Below are 25,490 nucleotides of genomic sequence, written 5' to 3'. Positions count from 1 at the left end.
TGTCATATAAGTGGAATCGTACAGTCTGTGACCTTTTGAGACTGGCTTGTTCACTCAGCGTAACGCCCTTGAGATCCATCGGAGTTGCGTGTGTTAGTCGGTAGTTCCTTTCTATTGCTGTGTAGTTTCCCTTAGTATGACAGTAGCAAAGTTTGTTTAACTCTTCACCTGTTGAGAGACACTCAGGTTGTTCTTAGAGTTTGGCTATTCCAAATAAAGCTACTATGAACATTTGCACACACGCTTTTGTGTGCACTTAAATTTTCATTCCCTGGGGAACATGTCCAGGGGTCTAATTGCTGGCTCAAATGGTATGTATGTTTGTGTTTAGCTTTTTTAAAGAAACTGGTAACCAGTTTTCCAGAGTGGCTATACCATTTTACCTTCCCACCTGCAATAAAGGGAAGATGCAGTTTCTCTACATTACCATTTTCAAATTTTAGCTGTTTTGATAAGTATATATTAATATCTCACTATGGTCTCAATTTACATTTCCTTAATGGTGACTGATGTTAAACATCTCTTCATGTGCTCATTTGCCATCTGTATCCCCTCTTCAGTGAGACGCCACTTCATGCCCTTTGCCAATTTTCTAGTTGGATTGTTTAGTTTGTTTTTTTTCCTTTGTACTGCTATAGACTTTTGAGAGTTTTTTATATATATTCTAGATATGTATCCTTTGTCAGATTTATGATTTAGAGATGTTTTTTCCAAATCTACAATATGTTTGTTTTTTGGAAGGTTTTTCATAGAACAAAAGTTTTAAATTTTGATGGTCTAGTTTATTAATTTTTTCTCTTTGCTTTCAATGTCATGTCTAAGAAGTCTGCACCAAACTCTAGGTCCCAAAGAATTTCTCCTGAAATGTCTCCCAGAAATTTTGTAGTTTTGCATTTTACATATAATCACTGACATATTATGTTAATTTTCATATAAGATGTATGGGGGCGAGATCACAGTCAATTTTACTTTTCCTTTTGTTATTGTTGTTTAATCACTCAGTCATGTCCGAATCTGTGATATCATGGACTGCAGCATGCCAGGCTTCCCTGTCCTTCACTGTCTCCTAGAGTTTGCTCAAACTCATGTCCATTGAGTTGAGGATGCCATCAAACCATCTCATCCTCTGTCACCCTTTTCTCCTCCTGCCCTCAGTTTTTCCCAGCATCAGGGTCTTTTCCAGTGAGTCAGCTCTTCACATCAGGTGGCCAAAGTATTGGAGCTTCAGCTTCAGCTTCAGTCCTTCCAATGAATATTCAGAGTTGATTTCCTTCAGTAATGACTGGTTTGATCTCCTTGCAGTCCAAGGGACCCTTAAGAATCTTCCCCAGTGCTGCAGTGCTTCCCCTAGGGATGTCCAATTGCCCCAACCCTGTTTGTTGAAAGGACTCTCCTTCTTCCATTGAGCTGCATTTTCGCCGTTGTAGGGGTCAGCTGGCCGGACCTGCGTTGGTGTGTTTCTGGGCTCTCTAGTGTGTTCTGTTGACTGAAGCGTCTGTTCACGTCAGCACCACTGTTCCAGTAACTGTTATATAGTAAATCTCAGCATCAGGTAGAGTAACTCTTCCTGCTTCTTAAGAATTTCCTAATCTTCCATATTAACTTTAGAAATATCTTTCCTACATCTCCAAAACTAATTCTGGGATTTTGATAGAAATTGCATTAAACCTATAGGCCTGTTTCAGAGAAGGCAGTGGCACCCCACTCCGATACTCTCGCCTGGAGAATCCCATGGAGGGATTCTGGAGGAGCCTGGTGGGCTGCGGTCCACGGGGTCGCTAAGAGTCGGACACGACTGAGCGACTTCACTTTCACTATTCACTTTCATGCATTGGAGAAGGAAATGACAGCCCACTCCAGTGTTCTTGCCTGGAGCATCCCAGGGACGGGGGAGCCTGGTGGGCTGCCGTCTATGGGGTCGCACAGAATCGGCCACAATGGAAGTGACTTAGCAGCAGCAGCAGCGTGAACCTGTTTGGAGAGCACTGACATTTTTACTTTCTCAGTCTATGCACTCAGTATGTCTTTTCATTTATTTAGAACTTTGTTTTCTTTCTTCAGTGTTTGTGGAGTTTTTTACATAGGAATCCTGTATATATTTTCATTTTCATATGAGTATTTCTGTTGAGTAGTTATAAGTGGTGTTATATTTTTAATTTTGATTTTTGCCTGTTTGTTGCTGTTATACAGAAATATAATTGGCTTTTGTAGCTTATCTCATATCCTGAAGCCTTTGCAGAACTCACTTATTAATTCCACGGGTTGTTTTTGTGTTTGTTTTCTGTAGATTTCTGGGTATTTTCTATGCAGACTATGCTATCTGCAGATCGAGACAGTTTATGTCTTCTTTGCTGATTTTCATGCCGTCTTATTTGTTTTGTTTGTTTTGTTAATATTTATTTAGTTTTTTAATCACTGTGCTGGGTCTTCACACATGCCGTCTTATTGATGTCAAATCGTGCCCTTCTAAGGCAGTGGAAGCATCTTCAGACTGATACCTGAGTCCTTTCCATATGACCTTGTCTTTGGTTGCTTCCTCCCCGTGTGATACCAGATGTTCAAGGCTTATCTTGTACATTTCCTGCCCCAGATCCATCATTAATCATTTCTCCAGAAGGCCCTGGTTGCCTTTTGTAGGAGCAGAATTTAGGGACCACAGTCTGGCATTAGGGATTGGAGCCAGAGCTTTAAGCCATTGCGATAGACACGCCCAACCTCAGCCCCTGCTGGAGTGTGGAGCCCGATAAACCCTCCCTCATCCTCTCTGATCTCACCTTCCAATACAGGCTTGTGGTTGTTCGTCAGACGAGTAAGTAAGTGAATGAGTGAGTGAGTGAGTGAACACTCGAAAAAAACACATCTCACGCAATCCCTGCTTGATGGCAAAGCAAAAAATATAATACAGCTGTCCAAAAAAGAAGTGTTGTCAAAGCAACTAAACCCACTACCGGCCTCTCCAGAAATTACAAACACAGGTGGAGCGTGGGCTTCACTTCCCATCCTCCCCCCAGCGCCCCTGTCTCTAGCCGGCCTCTTCCCCCGCCCTCCCCTCTGGGTCAGTTCTGGATTTCGGGTTCTCTTCTCAGCATGAAGCCCTCAGGCCCTGTCCTCCTCTAGGTCTCTGCTGTTACCCCAGACGGCTCAAGAGGACCCTGAAGTAAAGGCACATAATCATAAATGCTTTTGATTAAAAATCTTCCCTTTTATTCTTATCACAAATAAATGATAAATGCTGCCAACATTCTGTCAGAGGAAGTTCTGAATCAGTCTTGCCATAAATTTGAATTTGTGTGATAATGGGAAGTGTGTTGAATATTTTACAGTGCCAGGCCCTATGCTTAGCATACGCGCATACACACACACATGCACATGCACACACACACACACACACACTTTAAACTCACTTTATTCAATGTACATAACAACCCTGTGAGCTGGGTAGGGAATCTCTCATTTCAGAAGTGAAAAAACTGGAGCCCAGAAAACTGAAGTTTTCCTATTGTTGCTGTAACATATTAGCACAAACCTAGTGTCTTAACAGGGCTTCCCTGGTGGCTCAGACGGTAAAGAGTCCACTTGTAATGCAGGAGACTTGGGCTCAACTCCTGGGTCAGGAAGATCCCATGGAGGAGAGAATGAAGGTTTACTCTCTTACAGCTCTGGGGGCCAGAAGGTTGAAGTTGGCCTCCCTGTGGCTAATATCAAGGTGTCGGTAGGCTGTGTTCCCTGGAGGGTCCTGGGCTTTTTCCAGCTTCCGGGCACCTGCGTTCCATGCTGTGGCCCCTCCCTCCATGTTCAGAGCCCCTCGCATTGCACCTCCAGATGTCTGCCTGGCTCAGACGCGCCCGACTCCTTTCACTTTTAAGATCCCTTGTGATTACTTGGACCCACCCGGATGTTCCACCATCATCTCCCTGTGTCAAGATTCTTAACTTAGCTGCATCTGCAAAGTCCCTTTGCCGTGTGAGGTAATGTGTTTAAAGGTTCTGGGGGTTGGGACGTGGCTATCTTTGAGGCCACTGTCCCGCGACCCAGAGGAGGTTCACACAGCAAATGCGTGGTGCAGATGGGCTGCTCTTCTTAGCTCTCCTCCCAGCAAAGGCGCCCTCCCCTTCAGGAAACCCCGGAGGTCTTTACCTCTGTGTCACTCTGTCAGGGTTGGCTGTGGTCTTCCACTGTGCTTGAAGCCTGTGCCTGACGCATTGAATCACTCTGGGCCCGGGTGCTAGTTACATGGGGCTTGTGGCGAACCTGGGAGACCTTTGAGAAACGCGGCCGGGGGCCAGGAACAGATGCATCACCACCTAACGAACACCAGCGCGGCTCTCTGCGGAGACGAATGGAAGCAATGACTTTGCATGCTGTTGTGTTCTGTTTGTCATGGAAATGAGGCGCGTGATCAGTAATGGTGGCAAGAAGCAGAGGCAGTTGGGAGAAGTGGCTGGTGTCTCTTTTCTATTTTTATCCCCTTTCCTCCTTTTTATTTTCATCGGGGTGTCTAGGCACTGTGAGTGATATCCCCTAAAGACGCACACCGCCTGCATCTCACAGGTGTGTTGTCATGGTTCATAATGTTTCCAATACACTTAGACTTTCCCAAAATGGCCCTCTTTACATTATGTATGGCTAGACCTTGGGCAGATCACCATTTACCCAGACAAGTCTGAAGTCACCGGCTCATTTTCTCACTTTAGACACATTCTAATGCCCCAAACAAAGGCTATTTAAGCTTTTCTGGGGAGGGTCCAAAGTTGGTAGTTCTTGAGAGAAAACATTCCCTCTCCCCAAGGGAAAGACCGTTTTCACAAACTGTCCTGACCCAGCCGGGCCTCCTGCCCCTGCCTCTTGTTTCCAGGGCTGACGGCTGTGACCCAGAGGACACGGGGCCTTCCGCAACCGTGACCAAGAAGGCCTGGCCTTAGGGTTCTACCAGGATAGGAAAGGGGCCCCCCCTCCAGCCTACACGCCTCAGGGGCGCGGGGCTCCCACGGGCTCCGGAGCATCGCGGAACCGCCGTCCTCCCGGTGCACGTGGGCGCCGGGATGGCCCCGCGTCCAGCGGGCACAGCTCCACTCCCTCACCGCGTCACCGCTTCCACCAGGACTGCCATATGCTGGGCGCCAGCTTAGCCACCACGGGACCAGACAGGAGTCCTAGAGAGGTGGGGTGGGGGGTTAGAGGAACAGAGACAGAGAGAGAAAGAGAGAGCGGCCCAGGACGCAATAGTGAGATGCCCTGGACAGCGCTTTGCTCCAGGACTGAGGCTGGCCTCCTGGTCTGGGTGGGGGGCAGGTGGCGTAGCCTAGGGTAAGGGGCTTTGAGGAAGGACTGCATCGGGGAGGGGAGCTGGAGGGCACTGGCTTAGAGTCTTGGCTCTTCCCTTTTCTTTGGAAAAGCTACTTCACCTCTAAGAGCCTCAGTTCCCGCCTGTAATATGGGAATCATAGCCAGTTTGGAGTGTGTGCCAACTGTGGTTCTCATTGTTTTTAGACCTTATCTCATTGTCTCTCACACCTACACTGGGAAGTGGGCCCCTTTATTATGCCCATCAGCAGAGGGGGCGTCAGGATTGTGCCACCACCCAGTAGGCGGGCAGCTTGCTCAGTGCCACAGCGGGTGTCAGAGGGGCCCTGCTCTGCACCCACACCCCGGCTGCTCACCCCAGCGGCCAGGAGGATGAGGGAGACAGTGCCTGCAGACTCAGTCCCGGGCAGGCCCATGGCAGGCGCCCAGAGTGGGGGATGTAAGGGGGCTTCCTGCTCCTTCCAGAACCTGCAGGCACCTAGGGAGAGGGACAAACAGGGCAACGACTTGGGGGTCAGCCCTCAGGGGCACTGTTCAGACAACCAGGCTCACCCCTGCTGAAACTGGACCCAGAGCACCCCGTCAGAGCTCTGAGGATGCCAGCGTCTGTCTCCCCACTGTGGCTGCCGGCTCAGCTGGTTCTCTGACGGCACCTGTGGACTCACTCCAGCCCCAGGGCCCCCACCAGCCTGCGAAGGGGCCCGGTGACCTCTGCAGAGAATTGGTATAGGGGCCCAGGGTGTTAAATAACTCCTGACCTTGTTTATAAGTTAGCTGCTCTCTGTTGAAAGTTTCCCACTTCTCTGCGTGTGTCAGAGCCTATGTGTAACCGCAGACAGCTTCTGGGCCCCTGAGAAGGCGGGGAACAGCAGACATTGTGCTTACACACTGATGCTTACACACAATGGTAGTTTTCAGAAGGAAAAGAGGTTACAAGAGAATTGGGTTGTCTTCCTGATTAACTTCCCCTTCACCGATGAGGGTCGTGTTCTTGAGCGTGAGGGTCTCTCCCTGGAGTCTGGGGAGCAGTGTCTCCGGGCCCCTGTCACTGAAGGTCTGCTTTAGCACTTGAGGCTCTGCCCTGGCCAGCTCTGTGTTCTGGCTCCGTGCACACATCTCCATCCCTTAATAACTACAAAGAGATGAACAAAGAGTAGACCGCCTTTGTGATAAGCTGGGTTCTTTAAAGAGGAACTAATACTGTGGCCAACTTGAAAGACGGAGGCATGTACAAAAGCCTGTGCCCACTGGCGTTGTCCAGAGTCCCTCTGCCATTGTCAGGTGTTAAAGGAGAGCGCCTCTTTCACAGCCGCTGCTCTGCCCACCTGATCCTGCCGCGAGGACACAATCCTGCTCCGCGGAACCACGCCAAGCAGGGTCAAGTGATCCGCCCAGTCTGAGTGCCTTCCTCTGAAGAGAGTGGGGTGCAGAGAGGAACTGGCTCATCTGGAAGCTTCTTCACTGGCCAGCTGCAGGCTTTCCTGACTCCATCTGCATGCAGGAACAGTTGGGTCTACCCCTGCTCTCCACCCTGCCCTGGGAATGGCCCCCCTCACGGAGACCACACGGGGTCTCTACACACCCTGCCCCGGGAATGGCCCCCCTCACGGAGACCACACGGGGTCTCTACACACCCTGCCCCGGGAATGGCCCCCCTCACGGAGACCACACGGGGTCTCTACACACCCTGCCCCGGGAATGGCCCACCTCTCGGAGACCACACGGGGTCTCTACACACCCTGCCCTGGGAATGGCCCCCCTCATGGAGACCACACGGGGTCTCTACACACCCTGCCCTGGGAATGGCCCCCCTCATGGAGACCACACGGGGTCTCTACACACCCTGCCCCGGGAATGGCCCACCTCTCGGAGACCACACGGGGTCTCTACACACCCTGCCCCGGGAATGGCCCACCTCTCGGAGACCACACGGGGTCTCTACACACCCTGCCCCGGGAATGGCCCACCTCACGGAGACCACACGGGGTCTCTACACACCCTGCCCCGGGAATGGCCCACCTCACGGAGACCACACGGGGTCTCTACACACCCTGCCCCGGGAATGGCCCCCCTCACGGAGACCACACGGGGTCTCTACACACCCTGCCCCGGGAATGGCCCACCTCTCGGAGACCACACGGGGTCTCTACACACCCTGCCCCGGGAATGGCCCACCTCACGGAGACCACACGGGGTCTCTACACACCCTGCCCCGGGAATGGCCCACCTCTCGGAGACCACACGGGGTCTCTACACACCCTGCCCCGGGAATGGCCCACCTCTCGGAGACCACACGGGGTCTCTACACACCCTGCCCCGGGAATGGCCCCCCTCACGGAGACCACACGGGGTCTCTACACACCCTGCCCCGGGAATGGCCCACCTCACGGAGACCACACGGGGTCTCTACACACCCTGCCCCGGGAATGGCCCCCCTCATGGAGACCACACGGGGTCTCTACACACCCTGCCCCGGGAATGGCCCCCCTCATGGAGACCACACGGGGTCTCTACACACCCTGCCCCGGGAATGGCCCCCCTCACGGAGACCACACGGGGTCTCTACACACCCTGCCCCGGGAATGGCCCACCTCACGGAGACCACACGGGGTCTCTACACACCCTGCCCCGGGAATGGCCCCCCTCATGGAGACCACACGGGGTCTCTACACACCCTGCCCCGGGAATGGCCCACCTCTCGGAGACCACACGGGGTCTCTACACACCCTGCCCCGGGAATGGCCCACCTCTCGGAGACCACACGGGGTCTCTACACACCCTGCCCCGGGAATGGCCCACCTCACGGAGACCACACGGGGTCTCTACACACCCTGCCCTGGGAATGGCCCCCCTCATGGAGACCACACGGGGTCTCTACACACCCTGCCCCGGGAATGGCCCACCTCTCGGAGACCACACGGGGTCTCTACACACCCTGCCCCGGGAATGGCCCACCTCTCGGAGACCACACGGGGTCTCTACACACCCTGCCCCGGGAATGGCCCACCTCACGGAGACCACACGGGGTCTCTACACACCCTGCCCCGGGAATGGCCCCCCTCATGGAGACCACACGGGGTCTCTACACACCCTGCCCCGGGAATGGCCCACCTCTCGGAGACCACACGGGGTCTCTACACACCCTGCCCCGGGAATGGCCCACCTCTCGGAGACCACACGGGGTCTCTACACACCCTGCCCCGGGAATGGCCCACCTCACGGAGACCACACGGGGTCTCTACACACCCTGCCCCGGGAATGGCCCACCTCACGGAGACCACACGGGGTCTCTACACACCCTGCCCCGGGAATGGCCCCCCTCACGGAGACCACACGGGGTCTCTACACACCCTGCCCCGGGAATGGCCCACCTCACGGAGACCACACGGGGTCTCTACACACCCTGCCCCGGGAATGGCCCCCCTCACGGAGACCACACGGGGTCTCTACACACCCTGCCCCGGGAATGGCCCACCTCACGGAGACCACACGGGGTCTCTACACACCCTGCCCCGGGAATGGCCCACCTCACGGAGACCACACGGGGTCTCTACACACCCTGCCCCGGGAATGGCCCCCCTCACGGAGACCACACGGGGTCTCTACACACCCTGCCCCGGGAATGGCCCCCCTCACGGAGACCACACGGGGTCTCTACACACCCTGCCCCGGGAATGGCCCCCCTCACGGAGACCACACGGGGTCTCTACACACCCTGCCCCGGGAATGGCCCCCCTCACGGAGACCACACGGGGTCTCTACACACCCTGCCCCGGGAATGGCCCCCCTCACGGAGACCACACGGGGTCTCTACACACCCTGCCCCGGGAATGGCCCCCCTCATGGAGACCACACGGGGTCTGTACACACCCTGCAGAATTCTTCACCAGATGCTTGTACCCCGGGGTTGCCCACCACCCTGGTCTTAATGGTCTCTTACTTTTGAGGGAGTCTCTTACTTGGCTGCTCATTAATTTTTGGCTGAATTGCATACCATTTTTATTAGATCGCTACATAACATGGACTTACCTCAGCTTTGCTCATTATTTTTAGAGGATCTCCGGGGTAGAGGGGCTGTCACTGGCTCCCTTTCTTTCATATGCCTTTCTGTTATGTTTTTAAATGGCTTTTAGTTTGAGTGGATCTTACACTCTGTTCAGAGTATAAGATGGGTGTTTAGGACACTCTTTGGACCTAAAGACCTAAAAACACACAATCCACACATTTTAAGTCTTGTTTCTTGATCTTTTTGCTTTAGCAGGAAAAAAGGTTGGTTGGAAATTTTTATGCCTTGATCTCAACACTGCTGAACCCTTCCTCTGTTTCTTCACTCTTTGGTGAATGACTGACCCCACCAGGAATCCTGCCTGGCTGTTTGTTTGTGTCCGTGCTGACAGTTAGTTAAAATGACAAAAGCCTCCCTCAGCATAAATCGACTAAGGTATAGATCGACTGAAATGCTTTAGAAAACTAGCTAGAAATGTTAAGACACCCTGCTATCAATAAATATATTTCTGCTGGGCAGAGTCCCCGATGAAATGAATCCCTCACCAGTTGCACCGTCACCCTGTAATTTCCATGATTCTTTTCCGTCTCTCCCGTTGTTCGGTGTTTGTTCCAGAGGAAAAAGGTCGGTTCTATTTGTGACAGGTCAACACGTGTTGAGAAGCCACTGTGGATTTTCCAGCATTAAAGTCTTGTAAAGTGGGCTTTGCCGTCTGTTTCTCAGATGGGCGGATGTGTCTGAAAATGGGCTTTTCCCGGGGCTCTGCTACATCACGGCACCTCAGCTCCCCAGCAATGGCTTATAAGTGGTAGCGCATTAGATGGTTCATGACCTTAATCTGATGATTCCATCTCCTGGCCGTGTCTGTGTGTATAGGGAGGTCTGTGAACTAAAACTCTAGGAAGTAGTTGCTATTTAGCCCCCCGAAAAATAGGACAGTTGTCTGCGTTCTTAGTTGATCACTTAGTATCTGTGTGCCCCACACCTGGGAGCCGGGCTCAGCACCAGCCAACACTGAATGACTGGCTGTGTGTCGGCCTCGTGCCCCTCACTGCCTTGATTGGCATTTCATAGGGTCCTTTCGATGTAGGTACTGTTGGACTTCTTTCACAAATGGAAAAAAAACCACCTGAGGAGCCTCGGGGAACAGAGTCAGGGCCAGATCTGGTTCCAGGCTTCGCTCCATCCAGGTCAAACTTGTCTGAACATTTTCAGGGGTTTGATCTCTGGGTCAGGAAGATCCTCTGGAGAAGAAAATGGCAACCCACTCAGTGTTCTTGCCTGGAGAATCCCATGGCCAGAGGAGCCTGGTGGGCTGCACCCCACGGGGTCACAAAGAGTCAGACGTGACTTAGCCACCGAGCTTAGCACGCAGTGGCCATAGGACAGGGCCCCAGAATGGACTGAGAGGAGCGAACGTCCCACAAGGCCCGGGCCGTGCCGCTCGTTGAACGGTGGAGCTTTGGACGGCCCTTCTCCAGGGTCTTCCTCTCAGGTCACCGCTGGTCCTTCCCTGACCGCACAAGGGCCTCACTGCACGGCCTGGGCTCTCGCGGGCCTGCAGCGCTGGGTGCAGCAGAGCTAAACTCAAATCCCACTTACTCCTTGTCGTCTATCCTGGGTTTTCCTGTTTCTACCAGTGAACACAACTCAACTCATCTCCTCTCTGGGTTTGAAATTTTGAGAAATAGGTTTCCCAAATCCTTGTTCACTTGCCTTTAAAATGTTCTTCTCGCACCCGGGGCGAACAGTCAGCAGCAAGCGTTTACATCTTGACTAAGTAAACATGTCATTCCGGTGCCTTAACATTTATTGAGTACCCAGGGACTCCTTATGGCCGACAACTCCTTAAAAGCAATTTTAGTTCTTGTAATTGTACAAGTAAGGGAAGTTCATCAATTTAGAAGTTGTCTGCCTTGACCTTGCTGTTACACGGGAAGGCTTGGGATCCAGATTATCCCAGGGCACTAAACCTCAGAACCAGCCCATTAAAAAGCTGTTCAATTAACATAGGGAATATTTTAAATGTTTCATTTTTACTTTTAAGGGCTTAAAAACTAATGTTCTGCATTTTTCTGCACTCCCAACTTTTAAAAAAATGTAATCGAATTACAATCAAAACCAATCAAATGCTGCTTTAACATTTGCAATAGTAAAGCCACAGACCCAGATTTATACTCTCCTGTCTTATGGGCAAAGTTCTTATTTTCCTGAACCCTTGACTGAGTTTTCCTCATAATGTTGTTAGTTGCTTGGTCATGTCTGAACTGTTTGATAATGTGTCAATACAGATCCATGTTTATATTACCATCTGGCTATGTGTTAAAAAGTGTCAAAGATCAAAATACTTATTGAGAACTAAGTATATATTTAAATTTTCTTATGAAAACAAAACGGGTGAGTTCCAGTGAAAGTTTTTTTAAGGTGCATTTATTTAGTTTTGGGGTGCTGGGTTGCTGTTGCTGTGAGCTCTTCTGTGGCTGCAGGGAGAGCGGCTGCTCTTCATTGGGGTGCGCGGGCCTCTCATTTCGGCGGCTTCTCTTGCTGCGGGGCACAGGCTGTCCAGTACGAGGGCTTCGGTAGCTGTGGCACTCAGGCTTAGTTGCTCTGTGGCATGTGGGATCTTCCCTGACCAGGGATCGAACCCGTGTCCCCTGCATTGGCCGGCAGATTCTTAACCTACCTAGACTGTCAGGGAAGCCCACACTGAACGTTTTGATGAGAGTTATAGAAATTTTGGGAAGCTCTTGGATCTCCTCTCTTTGGGTCCGAAACCACTCTTGCTGCTGCTATTTAGTCGCTAAGTTGTGTCCCACTCTTTCGTGACCCCATGGACCGTAGCCTGCCAGGCTCCTCTGTCCATGGGATTTCCCAGGCAAGAATCCTGGAGTGGGTTGCCATTTCCTTCTCCAGGGGCTGTTCCTACCCAGGGATCGAACCTGAGTGTCTGTGTCTCCTACATTGGCAGGTGGATTCTTTACCACTGAACCACTGGGAAGCCCCCAAACCACCCTTAGCACTCTTAAGGGCAAATTATTGTTAGAGTGCTCCCCATTACTTCATACGGTATATAAATACACCAGCTCTAAGCTCCATGGGACATGGTCTGTGCGTGCCTGGTTCAGGTCGGATTCCCTCCACTGCAGTCAGGCCTGGGAATGCAAATGGTTGCTGACTAGTTAGTGATGCCGTTGTTTGGACCTGTCCCCATGGCAACCCAAGGCAACACAGACCCTCGCTTTCCTTTCCTGGTCTTGAGCAGGCACACCCTGGGCTGTTTGCGTCAGGGACAAACCTGGTGCTTCTAGAACTGATACGACGATGTCCCTTCTCGGACAGCGGGTGCCGCATGTGGCACAGGGAACTTGTTGTCCCTGTGGCACTGGCTGGTGTGGGGGGAGGCACACTTGACCATATTGCCACTGCCCACCCCCCCCAAAACCTACCCACCAAATGCATCAGCCCTGGGTCTGGGAGCCCACCTCCCAGGAGCCTTTCCCCCGTAGCGTGTTTGATCAGTGCTGACGGTCAGAGACCGCCAGTAGCTCCTAGGGGTTTCATCTTTTCTGAAATGGAGAATTCTTCTTCTGCCCACTGCCAGGAGGATCAAGTGGAAACCAAAGCCCTAGAGAGAGCTGTCCATCCTAACTGGTCTCCTTCTGTGGGACCACAGCGTTTCCTCCGTCCGGAACGTCCACTATTAAGGGCAACTGGCCAGTGGCAACCCCCTGTGCTCAGAGCCAGTGACTGTAGCTTCTCTCTTGTTTGGGTCCAGCACTCTGGTTTCCTGACCAAAGCACGTTTCACCCATACTCGACCAGGTGCTTTCCTTTTTTTTCTTATTCTCTGTATCACTGTTCCAATACTTTGGTCACCTGATGCAAAGTGCCAGATCATTGGAAAAGACCCTAGTGCTAGAAAAGATTGAGGGGAGGAGAAGAAGGGGTGACAGAAGAAGAGATGGGTGGATGGCGTCATCGACTCGATGGATGTGAGTTTGAGCAAACTTCAGGAGACAGTGGAGGTCGGGGAAGTTTGGCGTTCTGTAGTCCATGGGATCACAAAGAGTCAGATGTGACTGACTGACTGAACACAGCAGCAGCATTATTCCATGGAATTAGAATCATAAGATGTCATTTTGAAATGTAGCATTAAGTTGGGAAAGACTAAGGGAAGAATTTTACATAAAACCACACATACAGTTATTTTAATAAAGTTAAGAGAAAGGAAAATCTCTGGCCTAATACTGTAGTTTTCCTGTTAAAAATCAATGTAAGGTTTAAATTAGTACTTTGGAATTACATTGTAGTGGAGGCTATATAGTTCATAATATGGGCAAATTATTGAACTTTGCTACCCATAATTACTTAGCATACCCTGCATTCATCTTGAGATTTTTTTCTTTTGACAACAAAAGTGATATTTACTATGGAAAATATTTTAAGAAAACAAAAATGGAAAGAAAATGACTTGGAATCTTGTTACTCAGAGCTAGCCACTGTTAGGGACTTCCCAGGCTGCTCAGTGGTAAAGAACCCGCCTGCCAGTGCAGGAGACGCAGGAGACACAGCTTCCACCTCTGGGTCGGGAACATCCCCTGGGGGAGGGCGTGGCAGCCCACTCCAGTATTCATGCCTGGAGAATCCCGTGGACAGAGGAGCTTGGCTGGTTGCGGAGAGTCAGGCACGACTTAGCCCAGCACACACACAACAGCCACTGTTAACATTTCATGTCTACACATAGGTAGGCTGATATATGGGACTGTTTTTCTATGCACAGAGGATACACATGTTTTAGTTTGGTTTTTTTTTTTTACCCTCAGTTCAGTTCAGTTCAGTTGCTCAGTCATGTCCGACTCTTTGTGACCCTGTGGACTGCAGCACACAGGTTTCCCTGTCCATCACCAACTCCCAGAGTTTGCTCAAACTCGTGTCCATTGAGTCCATGATGCCATCCAACCATCTCATCTTCTGTCGTCCCCTTCTCCTCCTGCCTTCAGTCTTTCCCAACATCAGAGTCTTTTCCAGTGAATCAGCTCTTCACATCAGGTGGCCAAAGTATTGGGGTTTCAGCTTCAGCATCAGTCCTTCCAATGAGTATTCAGGGTTGGTTTCTTTTGGGATTGACTAGTGGGATCTCCTTGCAGTCCAAGGGACTCTCAAGAGTCTTCTCCAACACCACAGTTCAAAAGCATCAATTCTTCGGTGCTCAGCTTTGTTTATGGTCCAACTCTCACCTCCATACATGACCACTGGAAAAACCATAGCCTTGACTAGATGGACCTTTGTTGACAAAGTAATGTCTCTGCTTTAATGTGCTGTCTAAGTCATAACTTTTCTTCCGAGGAGCAAGCGTCTTTTAATTTCATGGTTATACTCACCACCTGCAGTGATTTTGGAGTCCAAGAAAAGAAAGTCTGTCACTGTTTCCATCGTTTCCCCATCTATTTGCCATGAAGTGATGGGACCAGATGCCATGATCTTAGTTTTTTGAATGTTGAGTTTTAAGCCAGCTTTTTCACTCTTCTCTGCTATTGTATGTGCTGAATCTATATCAGAATGTACTTCACTTCTAGTAATAGAAACCCTGACTTACTGTGTTTAAGCACGGATGAAGTACATTACCTCGTAAAGTGGGAGGCCCAGGCATTGGAGGCCTGCAGGACAGTCCACTGGCCCCACCAGGGCCTCAAGATCAAGGACACGGGTGCTGGCCATTCTCTGCCCTGCCATCAACACGTCAGCCTCGTGCTAAGGTTGTTCCCATCATGGCCATAAAATTGTCACCGTGAACATCTATCTGGGACAGCAGGCTTCCTTGTTCACACCTAGTAGCAGGAGAAAAAGCCCGACCCCCAGCCAAGGGGTGGACGTCCTGCCCATGAGCTGATGAGCTAACTTAGGTGTGGCCACCCCAGACCAGTGACAGTCCAGATCCACGCCACAGCCCGGCTGGCCGGAGCCTGGTCTCCTCTGCCCGTCGCTCGAGGGAGGGAGGGAGAGCGCGGACCGGCACAGACCAGGCTGTGTGGCGTGGCCCCCTCCGCACGGAGCTGCTGTCCCAGGGCGGGGAGCGAGGAGAGCTAGACGTCAGCCCCCCTGGTGACCTCACGCCGTCACTGACTGTTTACGAACGCGTGTAAGAGTCGTATTAAAGGATCGCGTAGGTCGCTTGCTCGTCATCACACCCAGGCTGTGGGCTGGCTCCCATTGGCTCTCACAGCTCCGTCCTTCCTCCTGGTTTGTTCACGTGCTCCCTCCTCCCGGGGCTGGAAGCGCGCCCCCGGCAGCCCCCAGGGAGGCAGAGGTCTGACCGGCCCCTGCACAGTCCTCCCGCTGGCCTCATGGGGAGTTCCCTGGCAGCTCCTCACTGTCTTCAGCGAAGCCGGGATGGCAGGCCTGCTGCTGGGAGCGGGGCTGGCTTGACTCCTCATCACGGGCTGCCTGGGGAGGCTTGGGCACCACCCCAGATTCAGGGTCTCCCGGGAAAGAGGACCAGGCATGCACGCCTGGTACCCGCCCCACTGTCTTTAAAGGTGCTCTTCTTCTTAAGCATCACAACCATCGCCAGAATTGTGAATTAGTTGAATGTTGTTAGATATTTTAGTTTTCATTTAAAAATCAGTTCCTTTTGTATAAGTGCTCTGTTCAGAAAGAGTTAAATAGGCAGGGATAAAGTCTTCTGGGGAACTGATCCTTATTAATTTAATGTTCAGTAAAGTTTGGGAATTTTTGTGGTATTCTTTCTGGCAATAGATAGATTTCTCTTCACAAGTTTTGACTTTACTACAGAAACTTAAAGCTGGAAGAAAAAATGAGCTTATAGATATAAATTATAATAGATGTAAACTTTAATATTTCTATTCTTTATGTACTTTTTAATTTTCAGTACCCTTGAAACAATGTCATAAATAATACAGAGAATTAATGGATATATTTTGGAGAATAATTCTGAGGAATAATAGGCATATTTGAAATTACTATGGCAAAAATCAGATGTTAAAAAAAAGTTATGATATATTCAGTTTTTAAATTGTACTATTAAATGTGAAACTTCATGTGTAATAAATAATTCGTATTTAATTTTAGGTGCCAGTGTAACATATACTAAAATAAAATGGAACAATTTCCATGGTTCTATAAAGGAATCTATTAAGGAGTTATAAATAATTATAGTAAAGCTTTTGTGAAATATTTTTATGGGACTAAAAATTGAAAACTTCTTAATAGGGAAATTTTCTTAAATGAGAAATGGGGTAAGTTAATCATAGAGACCTCAAATCTAATATATCCTATGGGAATCCTGAATAAGCAGTAACTTCTTAAGATAATCTTAAAAAGTGTCTGAAAATCAGGAGATTTCAAAAAAGGTTTTTGGATGTAGCAGGAAGAAAAAGATGATTATTATGTTAAAATTTCTCATGGGAAGTTATTTATTTTGCATATTTTTGGTGTTACTAGGATAGAGATCTTAGTTTACATGAATCTGGAAGGGCTGTGACGATCTAGGATTAAAAGTGAACAAATAAAACTGTTCACCACAGAGTCACACGGTTGTGGGAGGTGATACAATCCACTCCAGTGGCCCAGGATTTTTCTAGTGTTTTGAGCATGAGGGCGTAGGCTGGAGGACTTTCAGTGCTCAGACTGTGAAGGAAGCGCTCTTCAGCAGACAAGGAAAAGATCACTTACCTTTGCTTTTTTGTTTTTTAACACAGGGTCTTACCGCCTTCCAACCTCCTTAACTAGTACAAAGAATGCTTTAACCTCTGAGCCACAAGGGAAGACCCAGTAAAAAGAATACAGAACTATAACATGGGCAAAGCATACCCATTTAATGAAAGGTCGCTCGGATTTATGAAATTTTTGTCTTGATTGCTTTTCTTCTTCTTCTTTTAAATAAGTAAGGGTGAGAGCCTGTGTATGGGTTATGGTCGGCAGAACACCAGTCTATATGTGAGAAGACTTAGTCCTCCCTCTGGCATCGTCACCTTGCTGTGTTACCTTGATTGTTGTTCAGTCTGTCAGTAGTGACTGACTCTTTCTGACCCCATGGACTGGAGTACTCCAAGCTTCCCTGTCCTTCACCATCTCCCAGAGCTTGCCCAAACCCATGTCCATTGAGTCAGTGATGCCATCCAACCATCTCACCCTCTGTCGTCCCCTTCTCCTCCCGCCTTCAATCTTTCCCAACATCAGGGTCTTTTCCAATGAGTTGGCTCTTCACATCAGGTGGCTAAAGTATTGGAGCTTCAACTTCAGCATCAGGCCTTCCAATGAATATTCAGGACTGATGTCCTTTAGGATTGACTGGTTTTATCTCCTTGCAGTCCAAGGGACTCTCAAGAGCCTTCTCCAACACCACAGTTCAAAAGCATCAGTTCTTCAGGGCTCAGCCTTCTATATGGTCCAACTCTCACATCTGTACATGACTACTGCAAAAACCATAGCTTTGTTGGCAAAGTAATGCCTCTGTGTTACCTTGGACAAACAACTTAACCGCTCTGATCCTTGGTTTTCTCATTTCTAAAGAGAAGGTGTGTGGGTCAGATGTGTCCCAGGGGTGCCTTTTCACCGTAGGATTGGAGTCTATGAGGACTCGGGGATGATAGCCTAGAATGTTTGTTTGCAGCTGAGGGCATGGGGAGAAGGCGCAGGAGAGCGTGCAGCCCTGAGGTTACTGATTACAGGCAGACTGAGCTGACGGGGTCAGCACGGTGCCCACTGGCCACTCTGCTTCTGCCCAGGGGTCTGGAAGTAGCGGTACAGTGGCTCTAAGGGGTCTCCCTGGGAGTGGAGAATCACAATAGCTCCCGTCGCTGTGGGTCCAGGGTTTGGGGTCCAGTGTGACCAAATAGCTCTGCCTGAAGGAGAGAGGTAGCTCCTCCAGAGTTTCTTCTAACCCGTCTCGTCACGAATTCCCAGGGGAACCTCTGCGTGTGACAAGCCCTGGGTGTGTATGTTCCAGAGGCTGTCTTCCCACAGCTGGGGCTGGTAGGGAGGTGGCGACCGGGGCTCCCGACTCTGGCCGGCAGGAGCCAGTGCATCGTTGGACCTGCGGAGGTTTCAGCCTCCACCTCACTCCTCAGGTTGGCCTGGGGATTCGTCTCTGTCCTCCCAGATCTCGTTTTAACTAAAAAACAAACAGAAAAACCAGCTGTGGACATTTCCTTTACAGTTGGCCTGTGACTTAACGGGCTTTGCGAAGAAGTTCTGTGCGTGGGCCTTGACCCTGTCCTTCCCTCTCCCCTGACGCAGAGCCATCTCACTGGAGAACCAGCTGGTGATCCTGGCGGCGGCGGCCAGCGACGCGGGGGCCTACTACGTGCAGGCAGTCAACGAGAGAAACGGGGAGAACAGGACCAGCCCGCCTGTGCACCTGAGCGTAGCCAGTGAGTGCCTCAGCCCGCGGGGCCACGGGGGGCGGGGGCAGTGAACGCTGGGTGCAGGTAACAGACTCTCGGGGCATTTGCAGCAAGGCTCGCCTCTCTGGCTAGTGGTTATGGTTCAGCGTTGATTCAGTGTCTGTAGCTGCTTTCCTTGAAGTGGCTGGCAGAAAATGTAAATCTGACCAGTAATTCTGAATGCAAGATCTTATTTGTTCAGGGGAACTTAAAGAAAAAAAATTTTTTTGCTTTCGTACTCTGTTAATGTATGTTTTTTTTAACAACTGAACGTCTTTGGGCTTATAAGGAGTTGTATCCATGAAACTTATTTGGGATGAGATTAGGCCACAGGTTGTGTTCTTTTACTTTAATTTTTAAAAACCTTTAGAAAATGTAGATATTAAGTTGTGTTAAAATTAGAAATGTATGTTAAGAATAACTAAAAGCATGGATCATGAAGAAAATACACACAGGTCACAGTTAAATATTCAGTTTATTTAAGGAAGTTTTAGTTTAAGGCAACTTAGTTCACATATTTGACCTTCCAAGGAAGGCTCCAAAAATTGTCCTTGCAAGAGCTGATTGCCAGAGAAGTGGGGAATGATGAGAAGCGAGAACTCGGAGCCAAACGAGATCAAAGGTAAGTCTCAGAAGTGCCGCCGATGTCTGCAGCGAGAAGCTTCGTGGTCGGAAAGGCAGGGACTGTGCTGTTGAGAAAACACGGCTGGGAGGTGGTCGTGGAAAATTTCAGAATACTGTGATCACATCCAAACGGAGTGAGTGAAGTCAGTTTGACTGTATGGTGGTGGATTTCATCTCTTTAGAAAGCTCTTTGGAGGAATGGTTTTCCCCTTTGGTGGTTTTGTTTCAGAGGCGAGCTCCACCACAGCATCTGCCTCTCCTGGTCCCCAACCATGCAGTTGCTTTAGGCCCAGCACAGCTCCTGGGAGAGTGTAGCCGGCACCAAGGTCAGGAGGCAGCGGGCACTAACCGTGTGCCCTCACCTGCCCCGCACGTGCCCGGCAAGTGCTACCAGGTGGCCAACACCCTGTCCTCAGCACCGAGATTCCTGGGAACTGAGTCCTCAGCTCCAGCCACAGAGGGCGCAGGTCTGGCCTTCAGCGGAGCCTCTCAGGGCTGTGGAGAGCTGCGTCCACTGATTCGATGTTGGGCTCACAGCGTCCAGTGCAGGTTGCTCTGCTGTTTAAAGGACCCCATGAACCAAGAATCGCAGCAGTAAAAGAATGTGATTTATGAAGACTTTTCAATACTAACAATAAAAGATGGAAACTGTGTTATTAAATAGACTGTGGTAACTTTAGTCATTTCCAACTTATATCATTAGAACCACTTATTCTGTTTAGCAAATCTGATTCAACACTCAATTGTAATGTACGTACTAGGCTAATAATAGGTCAGATTAGTAGAATTCTGAGTCAGAAACAGAAAAATTGACCTTAGTCTGTTAGAGGAGGGGAAATTGCACAAGTATTCTGGTTAACTTGATGCTAACATCACAAAGTTATGAAACAGTCCACACCTAGTAGTTTCCTAAAGGGCCAGAAAATGAAGCCAATACAGTGGATTTGCAGGTTGCCATACTAACACAGTACTATGCCTTAGATAATTGGAATATGTAAATTTTTTAATAATTTCAGTGTCTAACCAAGAAGCATTTTAGAAGCAGCTCATAAATATTATAATTAACTGCCTTGCATTTTGTTCCCGTGTGTATTTTTATCTTTTTGTTGGCACCAGGTAAAATGTGTAGAAGGTGAAATATAAGGAAGTGATGATATGGACAGACTTATTTTAAATCTTAGGAGAAGATCTGCATTCTGTCCGCTTTTGTGTTCTTTGCTCTTTATGGGGACCAGATAGAACGTGACAAGTAAGGAGATTGAGGAGACAACCTTGTTTTAATTCTTGAGTGAACTGGCCTGTTGACGTATTAGATTTCCCTAAAAGTTAAACACCACCCAGTCATGCATTTTCTCACTGGAGTTCTATTTGGAAAACCTCTAAAGATCAGAAGTCTTGATAAATCTGCAGAAAACCCCAGAATTGCTTGTTTATTTATTTTTACTATTATTTATTTCTGTTTTAAAATTTTGGACCTTGCTCTGTGGCTTGTGGGGTCTTAGTTTCCTGACCAGAGATCGAACCCACGCACTCTGCAGTGGAAGCACAGAGTCCTAACCACCGGCCCTCCAGTGGACTGCCAGGGAAGTCCCGGAAGTGACTGTTTAAATTTTTCTCCTCTCTGGACTGTGGGGAACACTGTGGGGATGGCGGGCACTGTTGTTTGGGACTCCCCTGCCAGCACTGTGCGAAATACGGAGGGTGCATCACCTCCACTGGATTTATTATGGAATTATAAATAAATAATGAATAAAATTTAAATTATAGTAAAAATAAACTCCATAAATTTATTATGGAACACTCTTGAGACCTGTTCACGCAGACAGTAAGATGCAGTGTGTTCTTCAGACCTAGACATCTTTTTTTCTGATGTAGTCCTCTTAAAAACACCAAACAAGATTGATGAAAAACTTTAGAAACTTGCCAGCCAGCATTTCTGAAGAATCTAAAGATATTACAGCCAATTATCATTTAACGATGATAAATTCTCCCTTGGCATCAGGAGAATAAAGTAGGGAACCTTTCTGTAGTGAATCTGATCAAGGTGGTTGGCTACTGGCAATTAGATTCCTGCTGGTTTGCACTGTAATTAACTTAAAAGTGGAGAGAGCCACGCGGCCCGCCTCTTGTCTGCAGTCGTCGTACTAGACTGCTCCTGTTGCCGGACAGCCTGGCATCCAGCTGGAGCTGCTCCCGGGCCGGCCTTGCCTGGACCCGCCCACGTGAGCGGGACCCTGTCACCCGCCGGCAGGAGGAGACGATGTGTTTCCCCGCACAGCTGCGCGCTTCAGGGTAGCCTCACCACCTTCTCAGTGGCTGAATATTTTGGCTACACTGGACGCTTATGGGAAGCAAAAAGGTGGAGATTAAAAATAAAGTTTTGAGGCAGCACAACAATCCGAAAGGCCGTGCAGCCCCGCCGTGGTACCCCCGCTGCTCCCCGCCCTCCCCCTTTACGTGGTTAAGAGGGTAAGTCCCCGCGTCCTGCCAGGCGTTTACTGCCTGCCAGCAAGGGGAGGACGTCTCTGGGCCGTCCACCCCTGCTCCCAGGGAAAGCCTGCCGCAATCACGGGGTGGATTCACTTTGAAGTTTTCATGTGACGTGAAGCCAGCAGATGTTAAGGACGTAGGTGGACCGCTGAAGCACCCTGCATGAATTTTTCATGGCCGACTCCCACAGCTCAGGTGCACGCCAGGAAAAGAATGGGCTGTGTTCGCCTGAGAGGACGCGTTTCCACTCTGAGGCCAAACCCAGGCAAGCTTCATACACCTGTCAACCTGCGCTTGGTTTTCCCTCTGAAGATTTTACATTGAGTTAACTCGTGTGGATCAGATCTTCCAAACTGAATTAATCTGTGAATGAAGAGTTTCTTTTTTAAAAAAAGGAAAGACAGAGTTTAGGAGATGAGACGAGTTCTGCACAGTGATTAACCAATTATTGTTTAAACGCCACCATACATGCCTTAGACACATCATCAGCTCTGACCTAGTCTTCAGAATGTCCAGCTTAATGAGACTCTCTGCTGGGGACAAAGCTTAGATTAGAAAAGAAATGACTGCCTCTCTCCTTCCCTGCTTTTTTCACCTCTCTCATTTTAATGTCGCCTCTTCAAACAACGTTTGCAGATAGGATATCGTTTCAATTGATCCTCCTTGAGGCTGGCAAACCTTCTTGCTTTTAATTCTGAAGACCACTTAACATTCTTTTGTCCTCTGCAATGCTAATTTAACTGCAGACCTCATATACAGTTAGTAGTTGAAAGTGAATTCCTGAGAATAATGTCTGCGAACGTTCGTCCAAGAGGCCTGCCCTCTACAGCATGGCTTTCGTGTGCCCGGATAAAAATTCTGTCTTACTTTCTTCACGCCTCTAACATCACAGCGAGAGAGGGGGCCTTTGAGCATAACCTTTCACTTGTTCTTCGACACAGGCTGGATGCCCAAAGTGATAGGAATGATTTGAAATGTTTTTAGAAAGCAATCTGGAGGTAGTGTCTTATTATAAACAACCAATTTCAGATCCAGCTATGACTTTATAGGTTACATGGTACCTCACCGCCAGAAAGTTCAGAAACATAAAAACAGGAAGTGTCCTTCACAGTAGAATTTAATCGTTGAGCTTGTGCGTGCTAAGTCGCTTCAACTGTGTCTGACTCTCAGTGACCCCATGGACGGCAGCCTGATGTGTGTACTCTGAGGCTGTGTGAAGTATGAGCGTGTTTCACACCAGAAGGTGAGATACAGAAAGGTGAAGACGATGGTGTCTTCAGGGTCCTGCGAATCATGACGGCTTCGCTCCGTCTTAAGTTCGTGTCTCAGGAGACAATACACACTTGGCGAACGGAACCCACATCTTGCGTGGTCTCCTGATAATGTTCAGCTCTCTGGACAGGCTCTTCAACATCTGATTACAGGGGGCAGTTTGTCCTGGAACGTGGCTGATGACGAGCACCGGTGTGAGTGTTCCCATTTGTGTCTCTGTGGCTCCTTAGCGCTAGACTTGTGACTCAGGTCTGTGACTTCCCCCCAGGTGTACTTTGTATCCAGCTGTCTACCCTGTCAGAGTTAGTTTAGTTAAAAACACACAAATACATAAACCCACCTACCAGGCAAAGATGAAACCACAGCCCGTTGGAAAGTTCTGGAAGCAAACAGATATATGGAGGCATCCTGTCCGCCTTGAAAACAAGAGCTTTTAGATCTGCCTCGGGGCAGCTTGCGTGCAGGGTGTGGTGGGCCATCCCACTGGTAGACCCCCATCTGCATGATAGCATTGACGATTACCTCTTTTCTTATGGTTCCAGTTCAAAAACACAAGTGAAAATGCCAGTTTTAGTGATTGTGTCCGTGGTGGTGGATGAGGTTTGGCATAAGCGCACAGCTGGGGATTCTCAACCAGACTTGAGAAATAAAGGTCAAAGTGACTAAAAATAACGAGGCCCTGATTCTCTCCCCACATGCGCAAGGCAAAGCTGGGTTGTTTTTTGTCGTCTACTCATTTTCTCTCTGTCGGACTCCCGTCTCTTCTCATCCCAAACTGTCTTCCTTCCCCCTCCATGACTTATTTCAGTCTAATATCTTCCTTGGTAAATCCTGGGGTGTTGGGTTCAAGCATGAGTTGTGATTTGCCCTCAGTTTTCAAGCACATTTGGGGTGCCCGACATCTCCAGTCTCCCAAAGCAGTGCTCCTCACATGGGCTACGATGCCCCCCAGGGTGCAGAGACTTCAGGACGGTGAGCAGTCTTGTGTAATTCTCAGGGCAACTGCTTCCTCATCCCCTTTGTAAGGATCAGATCATCCTGGGGGTTGATTCTCTGGTAGTCCGGTGGTTACGACTCGGTGGTGGTTACCACCCAGGTGGTTACGCCTGGGTCCAGATTCGAACCTTGGTTGGGGAACAAAGATCCCGCAAGCCACAGCATGGCCGATGATAATAATTAAAAGTTAAAAATGAAAACCAGATCGTCCTAAGGATGCCCCAGGTGTCGGGGGACTCTTCTCACCATTGTCCCTCTCCTGTGGGCATGCGTCCCACTCTTCCTGAATCTTTGGTACAGGCGTCGTCTGAGGGAACAAACTCCAGGTGCCAAACAAAGGGGTAATTCAAAGTGTCAGTGTCAGAACTGAGACAGTGAAGTACTCTAATAGCTGGGAAGTAAATCCTTTTATAAATCAGGTGTTTTCAATTCCCTGCTGTCTACACAATGAGGCAGAACCCAAAGGCACTGTCAGCTGACACTTTATTATAAGTAATCTTCAGTGATCGATCACCAAGTGACAGAAAGTCCACTTGCTCTCAGTATGGGAAGGCATTTCCAGACCTTCTGCAGTCTGGGGACTGCCTCGCTCTACCCAGTGAAAAGTGAGTGGAAGGGGCGGTTGCTTCAGGCCGCGTGTTTAAGAGCTGGCAGGTCACCTTCACGCTCCCCCTCCCCTGTGGGGCCCACCGTGGCGGGGCCACGTGGAGACGGTGGAGCGGGCAGGGTGGGCTGAATGAGTGTGTGGAAAGAGTAGCCCTGGGGAGTCACCCCGGCTGCATGAGACTCAATGTGCGTGGGAAGGGGCTTCCCTGGTGGCTCAGGGGTAAAGAACCCGCCTGCCAAAGCAGGGGACATGGGTTCCATCCTGGGTCGGGAAGGTCCCCTGGAGGAGGGCACGGCAGCCCACTCCAGTATTCTTGCCCGGAGAATCCCATGGACAGAGGAGCCTGGCGGGCTACAGCCCGTGGGGTCACAAAAGAGTCAGACACGACTTAGCAACGAAACTACAACCAGTGGAAAACAAAACTTTGCATGCTAAGCACTGAGATTGCAGAGTTTATTTGTTACTGGAACAAAAAATAGTCTACATATCTAATAAATTACTCTGTGACTTCTGGTATACTCAGAGGAATTTAAACAACTGAGAGATATTTCTATAACAAAATTCCCTCCATATTCATTTAATTTTTATATGAGCAAAATTTCCCAGCAGTTATTTCTACAAAAAAGAAAAGGAGGATTAGAATCAGGGTAAACCTTGCTATCCATCTCATGCATGTCCTGTGATTTTTTTTTTCTCTTATATATAATATTCATCAAAATTTGTTATACATGTATTTGGGGGGCGGTGGTGCAAGTAATAATTGTAACAATAGCTGAGTTTAGAGCTTG

The 25,490-nt window shown here is 49.3% G+C and overlaps 1 protein-coding gene across 3 annotated transcripts in view; it reads left to right on the top strand.

Moving 5' to 3' along the window:
* Positions 1-25,490, top strand: part of SDK1 (sidekick cell adhesion molecule 1) — a 622,975-nt gene that overhangs the window by 317,880 nt on the left and 279,605 nt on the right. For all 3 annotated transcript variants that reach the window (XM_061153768.1, XM_061153766.1, XM_061153767.1), the window contains exon 5: positions 18,568-18,701. In XM_061153768.1, coding sequence (XP_061009751.1) covers positions 18,568-18,701 — 134 coding nt within the window. The remainder of the gene's footprint in view (positions 1-18,567; positions 18,702-25,490) is intronic.

The sequence above is a fragment of the Dama dama genome, chromosome 10, assembly GCF_033118175.1.
Source record: "Dama dama isolate Ldn47 chromosome 10, ASM3311817v1, whole genome shotgun sequence".
In the NCBI taxonomy this organism is placed as follows: Eukaryota; Metazoa; Chordata; class Mammalia; order Artiodactyla; family Cervidae; genus Dama; species Dama dama.
The sequence above is the reverse complement of the archived record's forward strand: the minus strand, read 5'-3'. Positions and strand labels throughout refer to the sequence as shown.